Here is a 26347-nt window from a genome sequence, read left to right on the forward strand (position 1 = left end):
CAACTAAAAAAACCCACAGCAGAAACCAAGCAGGGATCCAAAAACGTTCTGGGGCCAACAGTAAAAGGTAAACAGGTGTATTCACTCACAGCACACACACACACACACACACACACAAGTCCTGCTTTGCTGCATGAAGCAAAGACATAGCTGTCCCGCCCCTTTGGCTCACTGAACAGCAGGAGTCAGCAAAAGGGGCGGAACAACAACATGTATGCGGGGAGGGGGGAAGGGGGGAGGGAGACCGGCACACGACTGAAAAATGAGCCTGCGTTTCAAACTGCTCTAACAACTGCCTAAAAGGAGACACTGAACCTCCACTGCCACAAAGCTCCAACAACTGACTACAAGGAGACACTGAACCTCCACTGCCACACAGCTCCAACAACTGACCACAAGGAGACACTGAACCTCCACTGCCACACAGCTCCAACAACTGACCACAAGGAGACACTGAACCTCCACTGCCACACTGCTCCAACAACTGACCACAAGGAGACACTGAACCTCCACTGCCACACTGCTCCAACAACTGACCACAAGGAGACACTGAACCTCCACTGACACACAGGAGACACTGAACCTCCACTGCCACACAGCTCCAACAACTGACCACAAGGAGACACTGAACCTCCACTGACACACAGGAGACACTGAACCTCCACTGCCACACAGCTCCAACAACTGACCACAAGGAGACACTGAACCTCCACTGCCACACTGCTCCAACAACTGACCACAAGGAGACACTGAACCTCCACTGCCACACTGCTCCAACAACTGACCACAAGGAGACACTGAACCTCCACTGCCACACTGCTCCAACAACTGACCACAAGGAGACACTGAACCTCCACTGCCACACTGCTCCAACAACTGACTACAAGGAGACACTGAACCTCCACTGCCACACAGCTCCAACAACTGACTACAAGGAGACACTGAACTTCCACTGCCACACAGCTCCAACAACTGACTACAAGGAGACACTGAACCTCCACTGCCACACAGCTCCAACAACTGACTACAAGGAGACACTGAACCTCCACTGCCACACAGCTCCAACAACTGACTACAAGGAGACACTGAACCTCCACTGCCACACAGCTCCAACAACTGACTACAAGGAGACACTGAACCTCCACTGCCACACAGCTCCAACAACTGACTACAAGGAGACACTGAACCTCCACTGCCACAAAGCTCCAACAACTGACTACAAGGAGACACTGAACCTCCACTGACACACAGCTCCAACAACTGACTACAAGGAGACACTGAACCTCCACTGACACACAGCTCCAACAACTGACTACAAGGAGACACTGAACCTCCACTGCCACACAGCTCTAACAACTGACTACAAGGAGACACTGAACCTCCACTGCCACACAGCTCTAACAACTGACTACAAGGAGACACTGAACCTCCACTGCCACACAGCTCCAACAACTGACTACAAGGAGACACTGAACCTCCACTGCCACACAGCTCCAACAACTGACTACAAGGAGACACTGAACCTGCACTGCCACACAGGAGACACTGAACCTCCACTGCCACACAGCTCCAACAACTGCCTACAAGGAGACACTGAACCTCTACTTTCACACAGCTGCAACAACTGACTACAAGGAGACACTGAACCTCCACTGACACACAGCTCCAACAACTGACTACAAGGAGACACTGAACCTCCACTGAGACAGGGAGTACTAACAGCTCACAAGCACTCTCTCTCACTCACTCACACACTCTCTCTCATTCACTCACTCACACACACACACAGAGACACCCAAGCACACACACACTAGCTGCTCACTCTCACACTCACTGTCTCTTTGGGAGGGCAGGGAACAGAGGACTGTGGCTTGACATGGGGTGAGGGAAGAGGACAGAGGAGGGTTGCTGGACATGGGGGGAGGACAGGGGACAGAGCAGACTTGCTACACATGGAGGTGAAATTAAAAAAACTCGCCCGTTTTAACGGGCTTAACGGCTAGTTATATATATTTAAACCCTTTTGATGTCAGAATTCAGAATGAGAGCCATTCTCAACTACTAACTTTTAAGTGGCACATGCCTCCTCCCATGACCAAGCGATTAAAGAAAATGATTAACGGTTTTCTTAAGAGCTGATCACAGGATGGGAAGATCAAAGTAAGACACTGCTCGCTTGTCCAAATTACGGCCCATGGGCCAAATCCCAGCCCACCAACTTCATTTTTCTGGCCCGCAGAAGGTCCATTGAAAATTCAGATTCTTCCCACAGAATCCCTGCTTCCCCACCGCAACTCCAATAACCATGAACTTGAGGCCATGGACGAAGGAAATTCGGGTTGGTCTCACGAGACCAACCCAAATTTCTTTTGCCCATGGCTCAAGCTCACGGTTAGAGCAGCTGTGGCAGGAAAGCAGGAACCCCCCTGAAGGAATGTGCAGCTGAAGCCAAGCGAGGTCACTGGAAACCACTTTGTTGTGGAAATGAAAGATAGCACAGTAAATAAATTACACTAACAGGCTTATTTTCGAAAGAGAAGGGCGCCCATCTTTCCACACAAATTGGGCGATGGGCGTCCTTCTCCCAGGGTCGCCCAAATCGGCATAATCGAAAGCCGATTTTGGGCATCCTCAACTGCTTTCCGTCGCGGGGATGACCAAAGTTCACGGGGGCGTGTCGGAAGCATAGCGAAGGCGGGACTGGGGTGTGCCTAACACATGGGCGTCCTCGACCCATAATCGACAAAAGAAGGGCATCCCTGACGAGCATTTGGGCGACTTTACTTGGCCCATTTTTTTTCACGAGCAAGCCTCAAAAAGGTGCCCGAACTGACCAGATGACCACCGGAGGGAATCGGGGATGACCTCCCCTTACTCCCACAATGGTCACTAACCCCCTCCTACCCTAAAAAAAAAAAGTTTTAAAAGTATTTTTTGCCAGCCTCAAATGTGATACCCAGCTCCCTGATAGCAGTATGCAGGTCCCTGGAGCAGTTTTAGTGGGTGCAGTGCACTTCAGGCAGGCAGACCAAGGCCCATCCCCCCCCCCACCTGTTACACTTGTGTTCGTAAATGTGAGCCCTCCAAAACCCACCACAAACCCACTGTACTCACATGTAGGTGCCCCCCTTCACCCCTTAGGGCAATGATAGTGTTGTACAGTTGTGGGTAGTGGGTTTTGGGGGGCTCAGCACCCAAGGTAAGGGAGCTATGCGCTTGGGAGCAATTTCTGAAGTCCACTGCAGTGCCCCCTAGGGTGCCCAGTTGGTGTCCTGGCATGTGAGGGGGACCAGGGCACTATGAATGCTGGCTCCTCCCACGAACAAACGGCTTGGATTTGGTCGTTTCTGAGATGGGCGTCCTCGGTTTCCATTATCGCCGAAAATCGGGGACAACTATCTCTAAGGTCAACCTAAATTACTCGTTTTGGGCGTCCCCGACCGTATTATCGAAACGAAAGATGGATGCCCATCTTGCTTCGATAATACGGGTTTCCCTGCCCCTTCGCCGGTGGTGGGAGGCGGGGCTGGTGGTTGGGAGGCGGGGATAGTGCTAGGCAGACTTATAAGGTCTGTGCCAGAGCCGGTGGTGGGAGGCGGGACTGGTGGTTGGGAGGCGGGGATAGTGCTGGGCAGACTTCTATGGTCTGTGCCCTGAAAAGGACAGGTACAAATCAAGGTAAGGTATACACAAAAAGTAGCACATATGAGTTATCTTGTTGGGCAGACTGGATGGACCGTGCAGGTCTTTTTCTGCCGTCATCTACTATGTTACTATGTTACTATGTTAATAATAATAAAAATCCTATAATTAATGTATCTTATGTTGTTTTTTTGTTTTATGAGCGTTAGTTATAACCCGCTCAGAGGAGCTGGATAAGTGGGATATAAATTTGATAAATAGTATTTTATACTTTACGTACATTCTTACAGCCATAGAGATTGTATAAGTGATCACACTTTAAATATAGCTGCATTTTCTGCCACTTGTGCTAGAATTCTATAAAGAAAAATAGGTGCCTACTTTTCTTCATAAAATAGGCATTTACTTACCTCTTATTCTAAGCACCCCGTAATAGAATTATCCTCATAGAGGGTAATTTCCAGCTGGCATGGTCACTGGCTTAAGGAAAGTGCTACCACTTAATCCATATATTCAGCATTATCCATACAGGTACAGTGCTGAGCCAGCACTATTAATGCTAAACAGATAATTTTTAAGGCTGCTTCTGCCCTGCCCCCATGCTAAGTGCCCCAACACTGTCAGTAATTTAAAATGACTTGATACTATAAGTTTAAAAAAAAAAAATCTATAGATAAGCAAATTATGCCTTCACTAGCAGCCAGCAAAAGCATAATTTGCGTTCAACACGGACCCAATAGGTTTTAATTCTAAACAAGAATTTGAACATTAAATCAATACCAAGAATCTGGAAGCGGAGAAAACTGGCACCGCCTGCCGAGCAACCTTTAAAAACAAAACAAAAAGGACAAAGATCGAGAGATTCATAGACCTACAAGTACCATTCTTTCATCCACTGGGGAAAATGACTGATCAGTGTTTCTGCACAGATGCATTACAACTGCTCACAATCCAGGAAGTCATTAAATGCCATGTACTTCAATTTGCTGCACCTATTTCTGGATCATTAGTTGAACATTCTGGCTCAACTTCAATAACTCAGCTGCGGAAAATGCTGTGAAACATAAGCTGCAAAACTTGCCAATTATTATTTGCCTTTTTTTTTTTTCATTGTATCTGCCTTTTTCTTTCAATAGGAAGAACTCACAGCTGCTTTACCAACTTGGAGAACCTCATCTCATTTACAAATGAATAGCCGTTGAGCCCCTTAAAACGGGCTAGTAGGGGGTTTTTCCAAGGCCCCCTCCCCTCGCTGCTGCAGGCCCCCCCCCCCAGGAGTTGCCGCCGCCGCCACCCCTCCACCGGCCCTCTCTTCGCTATTGAACTTATGTCGCCGAAACGTAGCACGCAGATCAGCAGAGCTCCCGTCGGCCTTCTTCTCTGCCTGTGTCCCGCCCTCGTGTGACGTAACGTCGGTGAGGGCGGGACACAGGCAGGGAAGGAAGGCCGACGGGAGCTCAGCTGATCTGCCTGCTGTGTGTCGGTAATGTAAGTTCAATACCGAAGAGAGTGCTCGGGCCGGGTGGGGGGGGGGGGGGGGGGGGTGGCGGCGACGACTCCGGGTGGGGGGAGCGGTGGCGACGGTTCCCTCCCTCCCTCCCCTTCGCGCAGTTTCCCTCTCTGTCCCACCTCCGTCATCACGTATTGACGCGGGGGCAGCACAGAGAGGGAAGTCTCTACTGCGCATTTGCGGGTGAGTACGGTCACTCGCCATTTATATGTTTGATTGCCATGATCCATTGCCTGTGGTTAGAATTTCAAGTCTGTTCTAGGCTTACATTCAGTAGGCTGTCTCTTTTGCTGTCAGTTGTATTTATTCAACATTTTCAAACATTTAAGATGGTGAAAGCAATGCTACATGTTCTAGGTCCTTATAAGCCAAGTGGTAAGATTTCACATGCATACGGCAGCTACAAAATCTCTCTCCATATATTGAAAATACGAGTCTGACCACAGTGGTCCATGCCACGATTAGGCTACTGTAATGCCCTGTACACTGGTCAAACCAAAAAGAGTTTGTATCAGCTCCAAGTAATTCAAAATGCCGCAGCATGACTGATAGAAGGCTGCGAGTAGCGTGACCACATCACACCCTTCCTGCAAAAGCTACACTGGCTACCAGTACCTTCTGTTTTATTTTTGCGGTCTTCGGACAAAATGGGCCAGAGTACTTAAGAATAAGTTAGCCCTTTACACACCTTCAAGACCTGTAAGGTCCTCTCAAGGATCATTACTATCTGTACCTTCATCAAAAGAAACTGTACAATGTAATACCCACCTGGACTAGCTTGCTACACATAGCAACTTAAATCAGTTCCTCATCTCTTGCTTAACTACCCCTCAAAAGAAACAAAAAGCTGGGTGGACTGTCTATGGGCTTTAGCCCGCTCCAGACAGAAGGCTAAGACTCGAAACTAAGCAGTATACTTTTGGCACGATGCGCATTTGGTTTTGGGAAAAATGTTGGCAGAATTGTTGGCTGGTTAAGATGGAACTCAGACACCACCCTAGTAAGGAACTTAGGGTGTGTGCAAAGAACTACTCTGTTATGAAATTGCATAAGATGAATCAGCTACTAGGGCCTGAAGCTCACCGACTCTGCAAGCTGAAGGGACTGCCACCAAAAACATAACTTTCCAGGTCATATACTTCAGATGACAGGAGTCGAGCGGCTCAAAAGGAACGTTCATCAGCTAGGTGAAAACAACATTGAGATTCCATGAAAGTGGGAGGCCTGACAAGGGGCTCTGTTAACAGCAAACCTCTCAAATACAGTAACTAGAGGCTGTACAGAGATGGACCCTTTCAGAGTTGGTTTTCAAATCAGACTCAGAGGTGCAGGAGGTACTCAAACAGTTTTTGTGTAGAACAAGTAGGAGGATCTAGAACCTTGTCCCTCACACCAGACGGCAAATCTCCTCACCTTAAGAGACTAACGCCTCTTAGTGGAGCCTTTCCTGGAAGCAAGCAAGAATCTGGAGACACCCTCAGGCAGATTCAGGGACACAAACTCTACGCTCTCAACATCCAGGCCATGAGGGCCAAGGACTAGAGGTTGGGATGCAGAAGGGATCCCTTGTTCTGCAAGATGAGGGTCAGAAAACACTCCAATTTCCACAGTTCTTCAAAGAACAACTTCTGGTCTGCCTCGGCCAATAAGGTTGAATAGGATCATAGTTCCCTGATCTTGCTTGAGTTTCAGCAAAGCCTTCTCTATGAGAGGTATTGGAGGATATGCATACAGAAGGCCTGTCTCGTAGGAGAAAAGCATCGGATGCTTGTCTGCCATGTGGCCTGAGCCTGGAAGAGAACGGGGGGGGGGGGGGGGGGGGGACTTTGTTGTTGAGATGAGTGGCAAAGAGACCTACTGAGAGGGTGCCTCACTCTTGGAAGATCTTGCGGGCTACACCCATACTAAGATACCACTCGAAGTTGCATTACCCCAACTCAGTCTGTCCACCAGGCTGTTGTCCTTTCCTGCTAGGCATGTGGCTGGCAGGACCATCCTGTGCAGGAGAGCCCACTGCCAAATCCCTATTGCTTCTTAACAAAGGGTAGGACTTCATACCCACATTGCAATCTGATTGTCCGTTTGGATGAATTTGGTTATTTATTTATTTATTTATTTATTCATTCATTCATGCTTGTATCCCACGATTATCCAAAAATAAGTTTCAGTTCAATGTGGCTTACCCTTGACAGTTGTTAGAGATTACAACTGATGCATTACAGTTACAAAGTTATGTGGTACAGTTTATTACAGAAGTGATTAGCGAGTTATTATTAGTACACATAGGATTAACCACAAACTTTCTGCAGCTGCTCTCTGGAAAAAACAAACAAAACAAAAAAAAAACAAAACAAAAAACTTTAGAGCATTCCAAATAGCCTTCAGCTCAAGGAGGTTGATATGGAGCTCTGTTTCCTCAGCAGACCATGTCCCTAGGGTGTGAAGCTCATCAACATAGCCCCCTCCCCCCATCCCAAGTTGGATGCATCTGTTGTCAGTACCTTCTGAGGTGTCAGAATTGGGAACAGCAGTCCCACAGTCAATTTCAGCCGCACTGTCCACCAGAGAAGAGAGCAATTCAACTCTAAGGGGATCTGGATGACATCCGCTAGATTCCTAGCTGCATGAGACCACTGGGAAGCTAGGATCCACTGGACCTCTTTCAAATGTAAATGAGCCACGGGAGCGACATGCACTGTGGAGGCCACATGGCCCAACAATCTCAACATCTGCCGAGCTGTGATCTGTGACTGATCTGCTCGCTGCTTCGGACTTGTGAGGCGATTGCTACCAAGATATCCAACTCTTGCTTGGGGCAGAAAAGCCCAAGCTTGCACTGTATTTAGCACAGCTCCTTTGTACACCAATTGCTGTACTGAGAGAAGGTAGGACTTGGGGTAGTTTATGAGGAACCCTAGTAGGCTCTAATACCCAAATATTTCTCTGCATTGACTCCTGCACCTCCTCTTATCATGTGCTCTTGGCCAGCCAATTGTCCAGGTAGGGAAACACATAAATCCCCAACAACTGCTAGATATTTGGGAGCCGAACGAGGCCAACAGGCAGAATGCCATACTGCAGTGGTGTTTCCCTACTCGGAATCCAAGATACTGCCTATGACTGGGAAGTATCTATGTGTAACTATAGGCATACTTCATGTCCAGACAGCATAGCCAACCCTTTTCCTGAATCATGCAAAGAAGGGCAGTGCGATTTGGGAGGTCAGAGGAGTATGATGTTGTGTGTGGGGGGGGGGGGGGGGGGAGGGGGCTGTCAACTAGGGCCACCATTGCCTCACATGCCTTTGCATTGAAAAAAAACCCTACTATATAAGCGTAGTGGCACTGTATATATTGATTAACTTAATGCCAGACCTGAGGCACAGCCCTTATGAATGTGATCAATGGCTTAAAATGTGGCAATTTCTGCAACCCCAATGAAGTGATTACTAAAAAGTGTGGAACTGGATTTCAGAGACTGCTTGGTTACAAGCCAGAGAGCACAATTACAGCCGTACTACTCGGGATAGGTAGGACACTGACAGATTACTCTGAACTGGGCAGGGTTTTGATAAGAATTATAGTTTAAAATGGACACTTAAGCACATTTGATGATGATACAAGGAGGGTCCAATGATTATATGTTTAGTCTAGCCAGGTCAACAGCTCAAACCCTTCATTGCCCTGGGTACAAAGTAAGTACCTGTATATAATATGTAAACCACTTTGATTGTAACCACAGAAAGGTCACATTTTTTATTTTTCTTACATTTGTACCCCACGCTTTCCCACTCATGGCAGGCTCAATGTGGCTTACATATTGTATACAGGTACTTATTTGTACCTGGGTCAATGGAGGGTTAAGTGACTTGCCCAGAGTTACAAGGAGCTGCCTGTGCCTGAAGTGGGAATCGAACTCAGTTCCTCAGTTCCCCAGGACCAAAGTCCACCACCCTAACCACTAGGCCACTCCTCCACTGTTGCTACTATTGGAGATTCTACATGGAATGTTGCTATTCCACTAGCAACATTCCATGTAGAAGTCGGCCCTTGCAGATCACCAATGTGGCCGCGCAGGCTTCTACATGGAATGTTGCTAGTGGAATAGCAACATTCCATGTAGAATCTCCAATAGTAGCAACATTCCATCTAGAATCTCCAATAGTATCTATTTTATTTTTGTTACATTTGTACCCCGCGCTTTCCCACTCATGGCAGGCTCAATGCGGCTTACATGGGGCAATGGAGGGTTAAGTGACTTGCCCAGAGTCACAAGGAGCTGCAGTGGAAATGGAACCCAGTTCCTCGTATTCTCAGGCCACTGCAGTAATCACTAGGCTACTCTAGTTGTTTACTACTTTTTTGTGCTTCGCTTCCTTGATCTCTTGATTCTATAATTTGTGAAAGATTCACCACTTATGTTCATAAATAAGAACTGAAAGCAAGAACACACACATAAAAACCCAGCCCAGTACAAATAGGTACTTAGTTGGGGGCTCCATTTGGGGAGATCTAGGTGGATAATTCCTTAAGTGCCTAGATCTGTTAAATATCTACCTCTATGGTTCTACCTTCAATAGCCATGCACATGCAAGTTTTAAACCAAATCCAATTAAAAAAAAAAATTATCACCTTATATATTATAATCCTCTCTATCATAGAAGATTTATAGTTTAATAGTTCCCCACCTTGTAATAAATGACAGTTGGTTCTTCTATTTTCAAGTTTGTTATGTGAGTTTTGTTGAGATGTCCATTTGACACAGCCAGCACATGAAAATCAAAGCAGTATTAGAAGGCGAGGAGAGGGATGTGCCAAGTCCCCCCCCTCCGCCCCCCCCCCCCATCGCCATGCAAATATACTACTACTACTTATTTCTATAGCGCTACCGGACGTACGCAGCGCTTCACACTTGAACACGGAGAGACAGTCCCTGCTAGATAAAGCTTACAATCTAATTATGAGACAGACAGACAGGACAAGTAAGGGATAAGGGTTAGGACAGACAGGACATATCAGGGATAGGGGGACAGTTGAAGGTTTAGGAGTTAAAAGCAACATCGAAGAGGTGGGTTTTTAGCCTAGATTTGAAGATGGCCAGAGATGAGGCTTGGCATACCGGCTCAGGAAGTTTAATCCAGGCATATGATGCAGCAAGATAGAAGGAACGGAGTCTGGAGTTAGCGGTGGAGGAGAAGGGTGCAGATAAGAGAGATTTGCCCAGTGAGTGGAGTTCCCGGGGAGGAGTGTAGGGAGAGATGAGAGTGGAGAGGTATTGAGGAGCTGCAGAGTGAATGCATTTGTAGGTCAGTAAGAGGAGTTTGAACTGAATGCGGAAACGGATAGGGAGCCAATGAAGTGACTTGAGGAGAGGGCTAATATGAGCATAACAACACTAGCGGAATATTAGTCGTGCAGCAGAATTTTGAACAGATTGAAGAGGAGAGAGATGGCTCAGTAGGAGACCTGTGAGAAGCAAATTGCAGTAGTCTAAAGCGGGAGGTGATAAGAGTGTGGATGAGGATTCTGGTTGCATACTCAGAAAGGAAAGGGCGAATTTTGGTGGTGTTATAGAGGAAGAAACGACAGGTTTTGATAAGTAGTAGTAGTATATTTGCATGGCGATGGGAGGAGGGGACTGGGGGGACTTGGCACATCCCTGTGTATAGCAACTCACTGTAGAGGATATCTTCTTACAGTGGATTCTAAACAGCCAGCTTTTACATACCTGACGTTAAAGGCAGATGTGTAACATTGGTCAGAGTGGTCAGTGTGAACCACGTGGCCGCTAGCGTGGCACCAGAGAAAAGCAGCACTAGTATGAGTTTCAGCATGCCTCTGATAAAATCAGCAAACCTGAAAAAGAGCAAAAAGACAAACAGACTGAATCTGAAAGAAATGAAAAAAATACGGCTCACAAGATTAGACAGAATTTCTATCTTTTTGTATTTACTATTATATTTAATGACTTTTGTTAATCAAAAACCCATCAGCTGGCTCAACTTCATTTCAATGGAATTAGTCCTTTTTGCAGAGGTACTGAGCATATATTATATTCGAAAATTAATTAAGTGAAAGCAAAAATAACACAAACCCTATTCATTTGTGAGCTACTGGCGAACTGTTTAATTGGTACGGCGCTGGCATTTATGTCTAGTAGCACTATAGAACTGATAAGTAGTAGCAATAACTACTCTGCAGATGACCGGGTGCGGGGAGGCGGATTCTATAACCTGGTGCTTCCAGTTAAGTGCGCTGAGCGCCAATTCTAAAATGGCACCTGTGCCCCAAGACAGTGAAGCAGCCACAAGTGGGCCTGGGTGGGCCAGGGCCCACCCACTTTGGACTCAGGCCCACCCAAAATTGTGACACTCTTGCTATGGCTGGTAGGGATCCCCAAACCTTGCCAGCTGAAGATTTTCTCTCCTTGGGCACCAGCGCTCTTCCAAATGTCAGCCAACGGCACTTGCCTGGAGACCGGCCCTTCTGCACATGCTCAGTTTTCGCACTTGCATAAACAATGAGCATGCACGACAAGCCGGTAGCAGCATCAGTTTGAGGCAAGTGCTGCCTGCTGCCTCGAGGAGGAGGAGGAGGAAATCTTCAGGAAGCAGGGTTTGGGGATCCCCGCCTGCTCAAGTATTTAATATTTGGGGTCTGTGGGCAGGGAAGGGTGACGAGAGGAGCAAACCAGAGGGGGATTGGGGGTGGGATGTGAATTCCATGCCCACCCACCTTGGGCTCAGGCTCAACCAAATTTGACCATCTGGCTACGCTCCTGCCCCAAGATGAAATTATACAATACTCAAGTAAACCTGAATTAGCACACCTACATTTAGGTTCAACCATTCATACCAATCAATGACAGTCATAAATGGGCATGCCTAAGTATGCCATGCAATGCATGTAACTTACAGTATTCTGTACATTATGTGTTTATGTGTTAGACACACCCATGTCCCTCCAATTATCTGCCCACATCTACACTCCCCTTGCAGTTACATGTTACCTTAAAGAACAGTAAAATTATATGCATAAGTGTCATTTCTCAGCACTTGCAAGCAGGTGCCCAGTTACAGAATTGCCCTGTATAAGCTTTAGACTAGCTTATTTTGAGCATTCTTAGAAGACAGCAAAGGCACTGGACAGTTCATACTAAGTGTGACACAATGACATGATTCTTTTCTCCATTGGTAGACACGAGCACATCTACAGTATGTTTGGGACTCATAGGCTAAGCTGGATGCAGAACTGCTGTGAGCGGGGTTATCTCCCATGACTCAAATAAAAGAGCCCCGGCAGCCTCTTCTTCCTCATGTGGTATAAAAAGTTTGGGGTTTTTTTTTTCTCCCCAAAACACTGGCTGAAAGGAATCTCTCTCCTGCCCTTCCATTCCACTTTTAGACTGATAAGTCTCACGAGCTTCTCTTTCCTTCTGAGTCACTTCTCATCAAAGCAAGAAGAGTGCCTGTGGAGATATCCCCTCTCTCCTGTCCTTGTTTAGAGTATAGAGAGTGGGCTCTTCCGGGCACACTCCTCTTCTGGTGAGAGGTGTCTGAGGAGAGAAGCTAGTGTAATTTTTTTTTTTTTTTTAATTCTGAAAGCACAGAAGTATGACTGGAGAGAGTGGAGGAGTGGCCTAGTGGTTAGGGTGGTGGACTTTGTCCTGAGGAACTGATTTTGATTCCCACTTCAGGCACAGGCAGCTCCTTGTGACTCTGGGCAAGTCACTTAACCCTCCATTGCCCCATGTAAGCCGCATTGAGCCTGCCATGAGTGGGCAAGCGCAGGGTACAAATGTAACAAAAATAAAATAGATACTATTGCAGATTCTACATGGAATGTTGCTACTATTGGAGATTCTACATGGAATGTTGCTATTCCACTACCAACATTCCATGTAGAAGGCTGCGCAGGCTTCTGTTGGAGTTGAGGATAGTGCTGGGCAGACTTATACGGTCTGTGCCAGAGCCGGTGGTGAGAAGCGGGACTGGTGGTTGGGAGGCGGGGATAGTGGTTGGGAGGCGGGGATAGTGCTGGGCAGACTTTATACGGTCTGTGCCCAGAAGAGCACAGGTACAAATCAAAGTAGGGTATACACAAAAAGTAGCACATATGAGTTATCTTGCTGGGCAGACTGGATGGACCGTGCAGGTCTTTTTCTGCCGTCATCTACTATGTTACTATGTTACTATTGGAGATTCTACATGGAATGTTGCTACCATTGGAGATTCTACATGGAATGTTGCTATTCCACTAGCAACATTCCATGTAGAAGGCTGCGCAGGCTTCTGTTTCTGTGAGTCTGAGACTCACAGAAGCAGAAGCCTGTGCGGCCACATTGGTGATCTGCAAGGGCTGACTTCTACGTGGAATGTTGCTAGTGGAATAGCAACATTCCATGTAGAATCTCAAATAGTAGCAACAGTGGAGGAGTGGCCTAGTGGTTAGGGTGGTGGACTTTGGTCCTGGGGAACTGAGGAACTGAGTTCGATTCCCACCTTCAGGCACAGGTAGCTCCTTGTGACTCTAGGGCAAGTCACTTAACCCTCCATTTCCCCATGTAAGCTGCATTGAGCCTGCCATGAGTGGGAAAGCGCGGGGTACAAATGTAACAAAACAAAAAAAAACCTCTTACTGCCAGGTCTGCTGTTGCTTTTTTTTTTTTTAATCTGCCCCCCCCCCCCCCCCCTTATTGAGCCTGAGAAGGAAAAAAAAAAAAAAGGAGGCTGTAGGTGGGGTGAGGGACTTTTTTTTTTTTTCTGAATTCTTTTCTTGTGCCAGTGGAAGGGAAGTCATTGACCTTGTCCATGCCCTAATTGGGTCATTAGTTTCTGCCAAGGGTTGTTGGGAACCCTGCCAACGCTCTGGCCTTCTCAGCACAGATCCCACTTCCTTCTCTTTGATATGTTATCCTGTACTACTGATTTCAAGGTGAAAGAAAAGTTTCTATTAAAAGAATTACAAGTGTCCACACTTTAAAAGTTACACTCATAGCTTCGTTATTCTTTGATGGTCACCGAGTTTTGGAGTCTCACCATTGACTACTTAATGGTGAGCAAGTGGAGGAGTAGCCTAGTGGTTAGTGCAGTGGACTTTGATCCTGGGGAACTGGGTTCGATTCCCACTGCAGCTCCTTGTGACTCTGGGCAAGTCACTTAACCCTCCAATGCCCCTGGTACAAAATAAGTACCTGAATATATGTAAACCGCTTTGAATGTATTTGCAAAAACCTCAGAAAGGCGGTATATCAAGTCCTTCCCTTTCCCTATTTGAAATTCTACATGGAATGTTCCTACTAGTTCAGATTCTACATGGAATGTTGCTAGTGGAGGAGTAGCTTAGTGGTTAGTGCAGTGGACTTTGATCCTGGGGAACTGTGTTCGATTCCCACTGCAGCTCCTTGTGACTCTGGGCAAGTCACTTAACCCTCCACTGCCCCCGGTACAAAATAAGTACCTGAATATATGTAAACCGCTTTGAATGTAGTTGCAAAAACCTCAGAAAGGCGGTATATCAAGTCCCATTTCCCTTTCCATTTAATAAGCCGTGCAGTAGGCACGCTAACTTTTTAAGCACGCACTGGGGGGGGGGGGGGGGGGGGGTTGGTGCGCCTACAGCGTGGTTCAGTAGACAGGGCCCTAATATTTTGATGATAGAAAGTAACAGATATTCTGTTTGCCCTATTAAGATATGACCTACTAAAGGATCTGGATTATAATCCAGTAACAAAAATGTATGGGTCTGTATGCGGGGCAGTGCTGGCGGCTGTTCATGTTCTAATGCCTACACGGCCCACTGGGCCGAGTCAGCACTGGCGCTGCTTAGTAAACCAGAGCGTTAGTTTTCACAGCATTCAATGTTGTTGCTTAGCATAAGATGTATGATAACTTTTGTACAGATTTATTTCCATTTATTTGATATACCCCCCAAGCGCCAAAATGACAATGAGGCGGTTTACAAAGGAAATTATTCATGATCCAGAGTCAGGATTTAGCCCCAAATTTAGTACTGAGACTGCTGGAGCAACACTTATTTCTGAACTTAGAAAAGAGGTTAGTTGTGGTAGTAGTCATTATTTAGCAGTTTGATATGTCAAGTGCCTTTTTTTTTTTGTTACACTTGTACCCTGCGCTTTCCCACTCATGGCAGGCTCAATGCGGCTTACATGGGGCAAAGGAGGGTTAAGTGACTTGCCCAGAGTCCCACTAGCAACATTCCATGTAGAAGTCGGCCCTTGCAGATTACCAATGTGGCCGCGCAGGCTTCTGCTTCTGTGAGTCTGACGTCCTGCACGTATGTGCAGGACGTCAGACTCACAGAAACAGAAGCCTGCGCAGCCTTCTACATGGAATGTTGCTAGTAGAATCTCCAATAGTAGCAACAATCCATGTAGAATCTCCAATAGTAGCAACATTACATGTAGAAGTTGGCCCTTGCAGATCACCAATGTGGCCGCGCAGGCTTCTGCTTCTGTGAGTCTGACGTCCTGCACAGCCTTCTACATGGAATGTTGCTACTGGAATAGCAACATTCCATGTAGAATCTCCAATAGTAGTAACATTCCATGTAGAATCTCCAATAGTATCTATTTTATTTTTGTTACATTTGTACCCTGCGCTTTCCCACTCATGGCAGGCTCAATGCGGCTTACGTGGGACAATGGAGGGTTAAGTGACTTGCCCAGAGTCACAAGGAGCTGCCTGTGCCTGAAGTGGGAATCAAACTCAGTTCCTCAGTTCCCCAGGACCAAAGTCCACCACCCTAACCACTAGGCCACTCCTCCACTGTTGCTACTATTTGAGATTCTACATGGAATGTTGCTATTCCACTAGCAACATTCCATGTAGAAGTCGGCCCTTGCAGATCACCAATGTGGCCGCGCAGGCTTCTGCTTCTGTGAGTCTGACGTCCTGCACGTATGTGCAGGACGTCAGACTCACAGAAACAGAAGCCTGCGCAGCCTTCTACATGGAATGTTGCTACTGGAATAGCAACATTCCATGTAGAATCTCCAATAGTAGCAACATTCCATGTAGAATCTCCAATAGTATCTATTTTATTTTTGTTACATTTGTACCCCGCGCTTTCCCATTCATGGCAGGCTCAATGCGGCTTACATGGGGCAATGGAGGGTTAAGTGACTTGCCCAGAGTCACAAGGAGCTGCCTGTGCCTGAAGTGGAAATTGAACTCAGTTCCCCAGTTCCCCAGGACCAGAGTCCATCACCCTAACCACTAGGCCACTCCTCCAGTTCATTGTAGATCAGTGTGTTATTGCAGCTTCTTGATTATGCTGGTATAACTGGAAACGTTTATAAATGGTTTCAAGGTTTTGGGGGGGAAATAGATCTTATCAGGTAAAAATATCAGGCTCCTTGCCATCAGGATGGAGATCAGAATGCAGAGTACCGCAGGGTTCACCTAGCTCCCCAACGGCCCCCTTTGGAAAAAGATTGGCTACCTATGGGTTAAACCCTTTTATCTATCTATATTCCTTTTCATAATACCATTTATGAAATTTTGGCAGATTAAAAAAAAGCAAAACAAAAAAAACTTGATTTAGAAACACATTAGGAAAAGAATAGGAATGCCTTTGTATCGCTCCATGGTGAGTCCGCACCTCGAATACTGTGTTCAATTCTGGTTACTGCATCTCAAAAAAGATATAGTGGAATTAGAAAAGGTACAGAGAAGGGCGACGAAAATGATAAAGGGGATGGGACGACTTCCCTATAAGAAAAGGCTAAAGCGGCTAGGTCTCTTCAGCTTGGAGAAAAGACGGCTGAGGGGAAATGTGATAGAGGTATATAAAATAATGAGTGGAGTGGAACAGGTAGACGTGAATCAGTTGTTTATTCTTTCCAAAAATACTAGGACTAGGGGACATGCAATGAACCTACAAAATAGTAAATTTAAAATGAATCAGAGACAAGTTTTCTTCACTCAATGTGTAATTAAACTCTGGAATTCATACCCCTATGGGCATAAAATGTGTTAGGATTTGCTACACCCAGACTGAAGACTGTGACCTATTTCCAGAATGAAGTGTTCTTAGGCATACATGAAAAAAAAGGGATTTTGACTGCTGAATTTACTATTGTATATTAATATGCAGAAGCAACCGTGCATCTTCTACTGCAGGACTAAAGAATTAAAAAATGTTTGAACTGAAGCCCAAAGTCTGAAAATAATTTAGCCAAAAGGCAGAACAGAAATCATTTAAAAACTAGCATCGTGGCAGTTTAGAAGACACTCGCTGCTGTCAATACATCAGAGAATGTTAACGGACTCCTCAAATTAGATGGAGAACAGTAGGTTAAAGACCTAACCAAAGATAAGGAAGGCAAACATCAAGACGATACTGTGTCTTAAGTTACAGCTTTGATGATATTTCATGTTCCTCTTTGCTCAAAATCAGAGTGGAGTGGAGGAGTGGCCTAGTGGTTAGGGTGGTGGATTCTGGTCCTGGGGAACTGAGTTCAATTTCCACTTCAGGCACGGGCAGCTCCTTGTGACTCTGGGCAAGTCACTTAACCCTCCATTGCCCCATGTAAGCCGCATTGAGCCTGCCATGAATGGGAAAGCGCGGGGTACAAATGTAACAAAAATAAAATAGATACTATTGGAGATTCTACATGGAATGTTGCTACTATTGGAGATTCTACATGGAATGTTGCTATTCCACTAGCAGAAAGCGAATTCACAATATCAATGTCTCTGGTAACATTCAACAACTTGTGTACACAAACCAGGACTCTTAGCCACCAACTTCAAGAAAGTGCTAGCAAAACAGTTCACACCAGTATAATGTGGCAGATCTATAATTTATGTGGATAGAGTACCCTCAGATATAAACCACTGTAACTGCAGTCAATAATGCTGCTAAAAAGTGGCATAGCACTTCTTTCATTAGGTAAGTAACAATTTTTTTGGGAGAGCAACATATGCTCATTTTTTATGCGTCCCAATCACCACAGTGCTATAAAATCACTTGTTACTTTTAAAATAGTATATACTAGGTGAAAACTGTGCACTTATCTTTTAAGTTCTTGCCTCCCAGGCAGAACTATCTTGCCTTGCTGAAACATTTATCAGTTGCCTTCCCCTGGAACTGCCCGACTCCGCGGGGTTTCAATCACTTTCCTCAGGGACAAGGGTTAAGGCTGCATAGATGTTATCTTCCTCCTTCTTTGTTGCTTCTTTTCTTTGTTCAAGCAATCCACAAAACAAGGGAGGCAAGAACTTAAAAGATAAGTGCACAGTTTTCACCTAGTATATACTATTTTAAAAGTAACAAGTGATTTTATAGCACTGTGGTGATTGGGACGCATAAAAAATGAGCATATGTTGCTCTCCCAAAAAAATTGTTAGTTACCTAATGAAAGAAGTGCTATGCCACTTCTTAGCAGCATTATTGACTGCAGTTACAGTGGTTTATATCTGAGGGTACTCTATCCACATAAATTATAGATCTGCCACATTATACTGGTGTGAACTGTTTTGCTAGCACTTTCTTGAAGTGGGTGGCTAAGAGTCCTGGTTTGTGTACACAAGCTATTCCACTAGCAACATTCCATGTAGAAGGCTGCGCAGGCATCTGTTTCTGTGAGTCTGACGTCCTGCACGTACGTGCAGGACGACAGACTCACAGAAGCAGAAGCCTGCGCGGCCACATTGGTGATCTGCAAGGGCCGACTTCTACATGGAATGTTGCTAGTGGAATAGCAACATTCCATGTAGAATCTCAAATAGTAGCAACAGTGGAGGAGTGGCCTAGTGGTTAGGGTGGTGAACTTTGGTCCTGGGAAACTGAGGAACTGAGTTCGATTCCCACTTCAGGCACAGGCAGCTCCTTGTGACTCTGGGCAAGTCACTTAACCCTCCATTGCCCCATGTAAGCCGCATTGAGCGGGAAAGCGCGGGGTACAAATGTAACAAAAAAAAAAAAAAAAAAAACCTTAGAGTTTGGAACCCTGGCATACAGAAACAAAGCCCCCCCCCCCCCCCACCAAAAAAAAATAAGGAGAATGCAGATTTCTTGCAACAATACAAGTACCTGTACCATCTAGCACCATGGGATCTTTAAATCTCAAGTTTCAGTTCAAATGCATGAAGTTTGTCATCGCTGAAAGCTCACTCAGTTCCTTTTCCTGTTGTACCATTACATGCTAACACTTGAACGATATATATTTTTTTCTGACCACAATTCAGAGGAGCGGAGGAGTAACCGAGTGGTTAGAGCACCCCCGCTGACAACCAAGGAAGCCCGGTTCAAAACCTGCTGCTGCTCCTGGTCGTCTTGGTGAAAGAAAGTTACTTAACCCTCTGCCGCCTCCGCTACAAACCGAGGGGCCCTTTCACCAAGCTGAATTAGGCGCCCAACACAGCCTAAAATGGTGAACAGTGGGTCACGTTCATGCATCTTGTGGTAAGGGCCAAATGTTCGTGTGCTAAAGAGTATTAATTCTTTTTGAAGGGGTGTGTCTGTGGAGGGGGGGGGGGGAGGACGGAGAAGGAGCATTCTTGTGCTATTCAGTTAGCGCATCTACATTACCACATAGTGACTGGTTAGTGCAGGAATAGCGTGTGAGCCCTTACCACCACCCATTTTGTAGGTAGTAATTGCACATGTACTAATTTTTTTTTTTTTAATGGCTGCATGCTAATGGCAACATTAACATATGGGGAAGCCAGACAAATCGGTCAGACACAGTGATCAAGGAGAGTGAAGTGGCAAGCAAGAAGCACAGTGCACATCGCTGAGAACGTTAAGAAACAAGTTCACGTTCTGAGTTTTTCACAGTTAAATTTAAGCACTGTTTATAGGCTATAGCACATAATAACAAAGAGTAGCCCAGTGAATGAAGTGCTATACCAGATGGCATAGAAATGAATTGCCTCAAACAGTGGTTTTATGCTGAGGGCACTCTTTAAGTAATAAAAGCAAGAAAGAAGAAAAAGAAGTTCTATAAAGCAAACAAACTTGTTTAATAAAGATAGACATTGCTTATGGAGCTAGTAGCTTCATTATTAATACAGCATATTCAGTCTCGGATTTAGTAATTTATATTAACACTAGTACAAAAAGGCCCGTTTCTGAGAGCAATGAAACGGGCGCTAGCAAGGTGTTCCTCGGAGTGTGTGTGTTTTACAGAGTGTGTGTGTGTGTGACAAGAGAGAGTTGAATGTGTGAGTGTGTGTGACAGAGAGAGTTGAATGTGTGAGTGTGTGTGACAGAGTGTGTGTGTGTGATAGAGAGATTGATATTACTTGATAAATTGTTTCTGTTTTTGTAAAAGCAATAAAATTGTTGGACATAAAAAAGAAATTTGTTTTTTCTCTGGGCCCGGGGAACCCAGCATTCACCCTGCCTTTCAAAACTGGTAACAGGAAAAAAGAAATAAAAATGCTGTAGCCCACTCAGAGTCAGTGCTCTTTGCAGCTGTAGGATGTAGAAAGGAAAGTGGCTGTGCTTCAAGGGCGATTGTGAAACGTAACGGGGAGAAGTTTGCTGAAGGGAGAGGGGGCTTCGTCTTCAGTTTCATTTTCTGTCGTTTAGCTTTCCGAAGATCGGCTAAAAGTGGAGCTGGCTAACACTTCATATTTTGGGATTCGCTGAGTGTCATAGCCCCGCCCTCAATGTCATCACATTGTGACGCGAGGGCGGGGCAGACAGTCATGGGGGAAAATTCCGATCTACACCACCATGCAAGTGGAAGTTGCAGCTTCATTAGAACGTTGGGGTTGCGAATTATGTCCAGAAGGGGCGTGGCTGACGGCGGGTCTATGAGTGACAGTGAGTGGTGCATGAGTGACAGTGAGTGGTGCTGACAGCCTCAACCGTGCAGGGCTTCAGTGTTTCCCAGCCAAAGAGTGAGCTTCAGAATGTTTGAGGTGAGAATTATTTATATAGATTAACATATGACCATTAATAATAATAAAATACATTTTTAATAGAAAAAGGCTATTTTTACGGCTATGGTAAAAAAAAAAAAGTCCTTGGCGCATGGGAAAAACTTGACCAAAGGCCACTTTCTACTGCAGCTTAATACAAGTGCATCTTAGATTGTAAGCCCTCTGGAGCCAGGGAAATGCACAGCATATCTGGCTGTAACTCACCTTTAAGCAACTTCTGAAACAGGTGTGAGAAAAACCCAACTAAATCAATACAAACTTTGAAATAAAGAGCCAAAACTAAGAACCAAAACAAACATGCACCATCTTCTGGAATGCAATCTCTGCCTGAAGCTGGATTTCGATTTAAATTCCTGCTGCTTTTGAAAGAAAAAAAAGTGTAAGGGTGATCTGAAAAGCGCAGGATAAATAAAGAAGGTGTCACCTTATTTGCCACCCTGCTAGAGCTCTGGATTTAAATGTTGTCACACAAAAACACCGTCAGACAACCACCTAGCATGGATGGATGGTTCCTTCATGATGAAGAATAAAGGGAAGGAGGGCTTTTACAATTTCAGAACAGATTTCCCAGTTACAGTGTGGCAAATTAGTTAAACTATTATATCCCTTACTGACAGGCCTAATCACAGCTAGTCACTTTCTCTTTTGAGAGGGAAATAAAAAGGTAAACAGACACTATTCCCAAACTGCAATATTTTAGGCTTTGCAAATTAACAGCTGGCTGAACAAAACAATAAAGCTGTCTAAAAGAAAACAATAACTACTTCCATCATATGTCACCATGCCGACGTTTAAATACATCTGCCTGTCAATTTCCTAATTACAACTTTCAGGAGATTACAATCAAGGCTAGTCATTGATTCAGTCTGATACAGACAAGTGAATGGGCCTGAGAACGAGTCATCTTTCCTGAAAAGCTCAGAGATGGGTTATACAATGTCAGAGCTAGAAAGATAGTTGGAGACCCACTACCCAAATATTTTTAAATATATATATATTTTTTAAGTAGAGAGGTGTGGTAGCTGTGTTAGTCCACTCTTAAGGTTATCAATAGAAATCAAACAAAATAAAACATGGAAAAGAAAATAAGATGATACCTTTTTTATTGGACATAATACATTTCTTGATTTGCTTTCGAAGGTTGCCCTTCTTCCTCAGATGCTATACTGGAGAAACAGGCCAGATGCTTAAGAAAAGATTCAATCTACACAGACATCACATGAAAATAGCCGGTGCCAGTCAGGCCCCCCACCCCTGTGGACCAACACTTCATTAGACCAGAACACTGCACCAGTGATTTCACAGTAAGAATACTGAAAGGTAATTTTAAAACAATACAGGAACGTAAGACCTTTGAAATAAGAATGATTGAATATTTTGACACCCAACAAACAAGACTTAATAAGGATCTGGGTTTTCTAACTCATAAAACATAAAGCTGTATTTCTCTGTTTATTACCCTCCTCTAACCTACCAACACCCATTCTGTTAGAATATCAATGAAATGCTTTGATGTCCCCATGCATACCCCCACCCTCCCACTCTGTCAGACTGTCAAACTAATGCTTTGATGTTTCTCTCATATATACTATCTGCTACCACATTTGCTTATTTCTGATCTGACGAAGAAGGGCAACCTTCGAAAGCTAATCAAGAAATGTATTAAGTTATGTCCAATAAAAAAGGTATCTTATTTTCTTTTCCATGTTTTATTTTGTTTGATTTCTTTTGTTTGCTGGAAAGTTGTGATTTTACCCTGTACCTGAAACTTTCTATGTAGCCGTCTGGTTTATTGTTTTGTCCACATTGTGGGGTGAAATATGTGTTCTTTCGTTTAAAATTGTGTTCCAGTCCTCTCAGCCCTCTCTGTTTCTCACCTAGGCCACCCGTCTCTCATCCTTTCAGACCACCACTGCAATATTTTGATGTTTCACTTATATACGCTGTTACTTACCAAAATTTGCTTATTTCCGATCTGACGAAGAAGGGCTACCTTCGAAAGCTAATCAAGAAATGTATTAAGTTATGTCCAATAAAAAAGGTATCATCTTATTTTCTTTTCCATGTTTTATTTTGTTTGATTTCAATTGATAACCTATATATTTTTTAAAAGTTACTTAACCCTCCATTGCCCCAGGTACATAAGTACCTGTATATAATATGTAGACCGCCTTTAACTGTAACCACAGAAAAGGCGGTATATCAAGTCCTAACCCCTTTCCCTTAAAACGCAAGGGCCTGAACTCTCCAAACTACCAGTCCAACAACACAGCATGATATTTAAGTCGCTGCAGTGAAAAAGCAGGTTAGATTAAGCTAACAATGGCTACCATAAAGACCGAGATTTGCATTATCATTGCAGGGGGCTCGATTGGGCCAGTGACTTCGGGCTTCCTTTTGTTCATCCGGGCCGCTGACTTCCTCTGCTCTGCGGGTATCCCCCCGGCGTGCGCTGTCTGCGCCTACTGTCGCTCAGCCTGCCGCTCGATCGCCGACCATTGACCACTGCCGTTGGGGCCTCTTGAGGGTGCGTTTCATGGTGGGGAGCCCCGTCTCCTCTTGTCTTGTCGGTTCCACTTGACGAGGTTCGCCTGCTTTAACTGCCTGCAGTTCGTTGGCTTCCACTACTTGATCAGCTGCTTTTCGTTGAAGATGCCCGATAGTGAGTGGATCGCTGCATCGGGGGCTGGAGTAGACGGATGGGTGGTGCGGATCTTGGCACCTTTTCCACGGAGCAGGGCCGTCGTGGTCTGCTCGAACAACTCGCTTCTCTTCCTGCCAACAATGATGATTCTTATCGCAGCACGATTATATCAACTTGTCTGGATGGGTATCCTTACAACCCCGCTGAAAGCTGCTCACATCATTCCACAACATCTCAGCATCGGGAATCTACCTCAGGCATTTGCGGGAAATCCAAATGCCGTCAATGTTGTTAACTGCAAGCTCCAGCATTCCATCAAAGCAAGATTCCTACGGCTTGTTCCTTCCTGGGTATTACCACAGTTCCCAATTATGGATTATCTTGCCGAGAGCTGTTCAACCCACCCTGATCCGTCTCAGCATCTGGTCTTCCACAGTCCATTTTAGACTCTTTTACCCTTTCCCTTTTACTTCCTACCCTGTTCCTTTTACCCTAATAGTAACATAGTAGATGACGGCAGAAAAGGACCTGCACGGTCCATCCAGTCTGCCCAACAAGATAACTCATATGTGCTACCTTTTGTGTATACCCTACTTTGATTTGTACCTGTGCTCTTCAGGGCACAGACCGTATAAGTCTGCCCAGCACTATCCCCGACTCCCAACCACTGGCTCTGGCACAGACTGTATAAGTCTGCCCAGCTCTATCCTCACCTCCCAACCACCGGCTCTGGAACAGACCGTACAAGTCTGCCCAGCACTATCCTCGCCTCCCAACCACCAGTCCCGCTTCCCACCACCGGCTCTGGCACAGACCGTATAAGTCTTCCCAGCACTATCCCCGCCTCCCAACCACCAGCCCCGCCTCCCGATCTTGACTAAGCTCCTGAGGATCCATTCCTTCGGCACAGGATTCCTTTATGCTTATCCCACGCATGTTTGAATGTAATTGTATTTGATTCCTGTACATCGTAAGCCACTTTGAGTCTGCTTAATGTCGAAAAAAAGTGGGGTATAAACGTTCATAAATAAAATAAATAAATTATGGGAATGAATAAGGGGTCGTTTTACGAAGCTGCGGTAAAAAGTTGTCTTAGAACGTGCTTAGATGCGTCATTCCCATGCATTAAGGCAATTTTTGCGCACGGGTAAAATGGCCACACGCTAATTTTCCCATTAGCACATGAACACTTTAACGACACCTATTTTGTAGGAAGTAAGGGGTCATGTGCTAATTGGTTAGTGCACAGCCATGTTGCTGTGCTAACCAATTAGTGCAGAACACACCTACTCTTTGCTCCCCAACCTGCTTCCAGTGCTAAAAAAAATAACGATTTTGGCATGTGGAAAGCGCATGCACAAATGACTGCGAGGCATCTTGTTTTGCTGCAGTAAGCACACGATAATGCTTACTGCAGCTTAGTAAAAATAGGCCCCTAAACCAATATTGCTTGTTCTTTTCCCTGGAGTCCTACGTCAGGAGTGCACAAGTTCAGTCCTCAAGAGTCACAAGCAGACAGTTTTCAGGATTTATTTATGCAATCATTTATTTTCAGGTTTACCACCTATGTGGAATACAATAAAACATTCATATTCATAAAACTCTACACAACACAAATAAGACAAAGCCATCCAAACAAATATTTAAATCGCTACCACCTGTGCATTCATACAATAAAAACCTGCATAAAAAATGGTGCAATTTTAACCATTTCCTAAAACTAAAGTCTTCGTAAATGCCTTAAGAGGGCAAACGAGCTGCATTTGAAAAAAAAAAAAAAAAAGGTTGCTTCTTTGGTCTTAGCATATTGAATCCATTGTATGCAAGCCTCTCTCATGCCTATTCATTAAGGATATCTTGCAAATCTGGCTTGTTTGCAGCCCTTGAGGGCTGAATCTGTGCACCCCTGTTTTATATCACACAAGATAAAATGCAGAGATGCAGCCAGCTCACTTTAAAAAAATCAACCGATTGTACCCTGCAGTGCAGTAATTTAGGATACATGATAAAATCTAATGCTTCGGGTGCTCATGGATCAAGCATCACAGGCCATTTAAAATGGCAACGTCCTAGAAAAACAGCAGCAAGCTAGACACTCTAAGTTAAAATCAATAAAGCAAATTTATTACCAATATTACATGCTCAAAAACAACCGTTCCAATTGACTGGAAGGGTCAAGAGTGAACTGAAATGCCAGCATTTGGATATGCAGTAACCTGTCTGACCAATTTGGAATATTTGGCTTATTGCTGATAAACGTTTCCACTGGACCAAGATATGGAACATTAGATTCCTTAATTTTATATCTAAATTGTAAAATTAACCTATTGGTAATAAATGCTGCTGGTGTTTACAGCTCTCCACATATACCACACTGCATCCAAAGAAAGCATACTAGCAATTTTAACTCATTGGTCCCCACACTCAGCCCTTGAGGGTCCCAATCTAGTGAAAAATAGTAAAGTTACTCTCCCCTGCCCTCCCCTCCATCATCCATGTCCAGCAACCCTGCTCTCTCCCCTGCCCTCCCCCCACCCATGTCCAGCAGCCCTCCTGTCTCCTCTGGCCTCACCCCGTCCACCGACCCTCCTCTCTCCCCTGCCCTCCCCCCCATATCCAGCAACCCTCCTCTTTC

The 26347-nt window shown here is 45.1% G+C and overlaps 1 protein-coding gene across 1 annotated transcript in view; it reads right to left on the bottom strand.

The window, feature by feature from the left end:
- Positions 1-26347, bottom strand: part of SLC49A4 (solute carrier family 49 member 4) — a 117479-nt gene that overhangs the window by 19410 nt on the left and 71722 nt on the right. The window contains exon 7 of the mRNA XM_030209163.1: positions 10880-11007. Within this exon, the coding sequence (XP_030065023.1) occupies positions 10880-11007 (128 nt within the window). The remainder of the gene's footprint in view (positions 1-10879; positions 11008-26347) is intronic.

The sequence above is a fragment of the Microcaecilia unicolor genome, chromosome 7 (assembly GCF_901765095.1).
Source record: "Microcaecilia unicolor chromosome 7, aMicUni1.1, whole genome shotgun sequence".
NCBI lineage: Eukaryota > Metazoa > Chordata > Amphibia > Gymnophiona > Siphonopidae > Microcaecilia > Microcaecilia unicolor.